This window comes from Sorex fumeus, unplaced genomic scaffold, assembly GCF_029834395.1.
Source record: "Sorex fumeus unplaced genomic scaffold, SorFum_2.1 ptg000098l, whole genome shotgun sequence".
Classification (NCBI taxonomy): Eukaryota; Metazoa; Chordata; class Mammalia; order Eulipotyphla; family Soricidae; genus Sorex; species Sorex fumeus.
In genome coordinates this window covers 71,034,339-71,037,569 of record NW_026606155.1, presented here as the reverse complement: position 1 = coordinate 71,037,569, position 3,231 = coordinate 71,034,339, and the positions used below count along the sequence as shown (strand labels likewise).

The following is a 3,231-nucleotide window of genomic DNA, read 5'->3' as shown; positions in this document are numbered from 1 at the left end:
TTTCTTTTGTATTTTGATAAACACGCAAGAAGCTGGAGCTGTTAAACTTTATTTTGGGGAAAACCTCAGAAATGGTTCATTTGGTGCCATGGAAACTCTTACTACTTTCAATACAGGATTAGTAATACAAAAGTTTGTCTAGTTCTTCTGATATTATGCATTGGAAGTTAATTTTTTCCCAGTGACTTGAGGTGCCCTCCCCCACCCCCTAACTTATATCACATTAGGCCTTGCAGGAAAGCAGGATTCTGTTTCTTGAGTCTGTGGCATATGGTTCTTGAGGTATTCCTGCTCTTTGGAGGGGAGTCTGGTAGTGCCTTGCCTGGGTACAGCCCATGTCGCCGTCCTCAGGCAGTTGGGGGGATCAGCATGGTAAAAACTTGGAGGTGGGAAGATGCTCATCTTGGTACTCTGCATCAGAGAACTCAGACTCACTGCTGACAAACCTGTTATGTACTGAATGTTTAATGAGCAGGTGTTTAATATACTCGATGGTTTCCATTCTAGATATGGACATTGGCTAAGGTTGGCAAATTCCCCCGGCCCTAGAAGTCATGGTAGGGCCTCAGACTGATCCAAGTATCCCATTGTTTCCCTGACCCAGGGCATGAAGCTTTTGATTCTGGTGAAGACGGCCGGCGGTGTTCCCACGTTGTCTCCATAGGACACGATTCCCTGGGCCACATTGTTGCACACCAAGGGACCCCCGGAGTCTCCCTGTGAATGATCAAGAAGGGGACACTGAGTCAGACCTCCAGCAGGCTCTTTCTGCCCCTAAGGCCTAATCTCCAGAAAAGGCAGAGGTGGGTGGGCCCTTTCCTCTGTGTGTGTGTGTGTGTGTGTGTGTGTGTGTGTGTGTGTGTGTGTATGATGTTTGTGTGATAGGAGACTAGGTTTCAGAGTCAAACTGCCATTCCATTCTGTCTCTGGGTTTCACTATGCTCACTCTCTCCAGCATAACCCAGCCATCAAGGTACCTCACCTTCCCCAGGAAGCACATCTGTACTTGCTGTTCCCTGCTCTCACATCACAGGGGTGAAGTGAGATGCATTCACTGGGGCAGAAATGGGAAACCTCAACTGTGACCGCGGGGCAGCTGTCTGGCTCAAACCCAAAGCGTGCCCAGGCCCCTGCGCAGTCGGACGGTGCGCCTGCATCCTTACTTTGAACGCGGACTTCCTCTCCCTTGGGTCCCCCACGCAAATCTGCGTCAGGCCATTGAAGAAGCGGAAGCGCCGGTTGCACGGCTCATCCCTCTGCACTCTCAGCCGCACCTCCTGGAGGTTCTGGGTTCTCCGGTTCAGGCCGATCAGACCCCAGCCCGCGGCGGTGCATGTGGTGCCCGGAGGCAGCCTGCTTCTGGAGTGTGGCAGGCGTAGAGGCTGGACGAAGCGGTTTAGACTGGCTCTGCTCTCCAGCTGGAAGGAAGTGGGTCCACTCAGGGGCTGGCACACCTCTCACTCCCCCCAGGGTCCCCCCAGTCCGCCCCACTATCTTCTGAGAAGCCCCCTCGCTGGGTGGGGATTGGGACTGAGGAGAGGTGGGGTAAGCGGCAGAACAGAGGCTGTGGCAGGTGGTACCTGCAGTAACATGATGTCGTTGCGATTGTCCTGAGTATCATAACCAGGGTGGGGGATGATTCTGCGCGCGGGGATCTGCTGCTGGGAACTTTCCTGCCTCCCGATGTTGTGGGCTCCCAGGGTAACGAGGATGGAGCTGTAGAAGAAACATCCAGGTAACAGGGCAAGAGCATAGCCCACCCACCCCTGGGGCCAGAGAGCTCTGGGGCCGAGCGGTCCGTGCGGTCTGATTCGTCACAGTCCTGAGAGGGGTCCAGGTGGACACAGTGACTGTAAGTCCTGTTTGCCCTCGAATCATGAGAAACTATGGTTGAATTTGTCTTTTCAGCCCCACTGTGTGCCTCCATCACTCTTTTTGCTCTGTTGGCCACAGCCTCCTTTTCTCCTCTTGCTCTCGATCCTTCCTTGTCCCTCAACCCCTCTGGGTCTCTTATTCCCTCGTATTCATGATAGAACCCTGTTTTCCCATGGATCTTCTCTGGAGCAACTCGGGACCTTTTACAGGAGGCGCCTTCATCCTCACCTTCCCCTGCAGTGAGCTGCCGTCATCACAAAGTCTTCCCGCACCAGGAACCCTCCACAAGTGATTCCCCCCGCAGGGGTGTCGATATGGAGATATGCCATGTAGGGGTGGGAGTGGGGCCTGGCCTCCTGTCCTCCGATGATCTCCCCTGGAAGGAAGCAGTTGTAACCTCTGTGCTCTCCGCACCCACTCCCTGGGCCCTGTGGGGCTTCAGGAGGACCAGAGGATAGGGCAAAAGGAGAGGGAAGAAGGGGAGGAGGGGGCAGGGTGAGAACTGGAATCTGCAGGGCACTGTCCTTGGGGAGGAGGATCTGCAGGAAGCGTGGCCGGCTTGCAGGGAAATCCACTCTCCATCCCAGACCTCAGCTCCTGCCTGTCTCCCCAAAGGAGTAATCCCTGCTTAGGCCAGGCAGTGCCAGTGTCCCATACTGAGAAGAGGAGCTCTGCCCTCAGAGGGCAAATTCAGAGCCCTCTGAAGTGCCTGGAAGTTCCCTGATACTTCCCCAGGGAGCAGCCCAGATGGCTTGTGACTGACAAGGAGTTGCTTCTAAGAATCTACAGATAAGCTGATAGCACAGTTGATGATTTATCCTTATCTTCTGGGTCTGACACAAGAGCTTTGGGGTGCATTGATACTTTCCTTTTTGGGGTCACACCGGTGATGTTCAGGAGTTATTCTTGGCTCTGCACCCAGGAACTACTCTTGGCAATATTTGGGGGGCCAAGTGAAATGCTAGGGATTGAATCTGGGTAGGTCATGTGCAAGGCAAACACCCTATCCGCTGAACTATTGCTCTGGCCCTGCAGGGTAAATTGAGACAATGTGTTTATATAGCAGGTACTGTGTGCCAGGGCCTACTCTGAAGGTTTTGTGTATATCAGTACAGCTCCCATAGTAAATCTATGACTTAGGCATTAAGAGTCTCTCATTATATAAAGAACTGGAGGAAACATTGTCCAGTGCTCTAGTTAAGATGTGCCTAGGAGTCTGGCTGCAGAGTCTGTGGGTGCGGTTGGGTGTCTCAGCAAGGGGGCTGGTCACTCACCTGCTCCAGCTCCAGCGGGTAGGAGAAAGGCCACCAGGAGCAGGAGGGTCTGCATCTTCTCGGGGAGGCTGCCCATTGAGCT

The 3,231-nt window shown here is 53.6% G+C and overlaps 1 protein-coding gene across 1 annotated transcript; it reads right to left on the bottom strand.

The window, feature by feature from the left end:
- Positions 1-552: 552 nt before the first annotated feature.
- Positions 553-3,231, bottom strand: LOC130041646 (cathepsin G). The gene is made up of 5 exons (XM_056133908.1): positions 3,150-3,231; positions 2,104-2,251; positions 1,581-1,716; positions 1,164-1,418; positions 553-717 (listed from the first exon to the last, which is right to left on the bottom strand). Exons 1-5 carry the CDS (start codon positions 3,223-3,225, stop codon positions 553-555), a joined length of 780 nt encoding a protein of 259 aa, XP_055989883.1. The 5' UTR covers positions 3,226-3,231.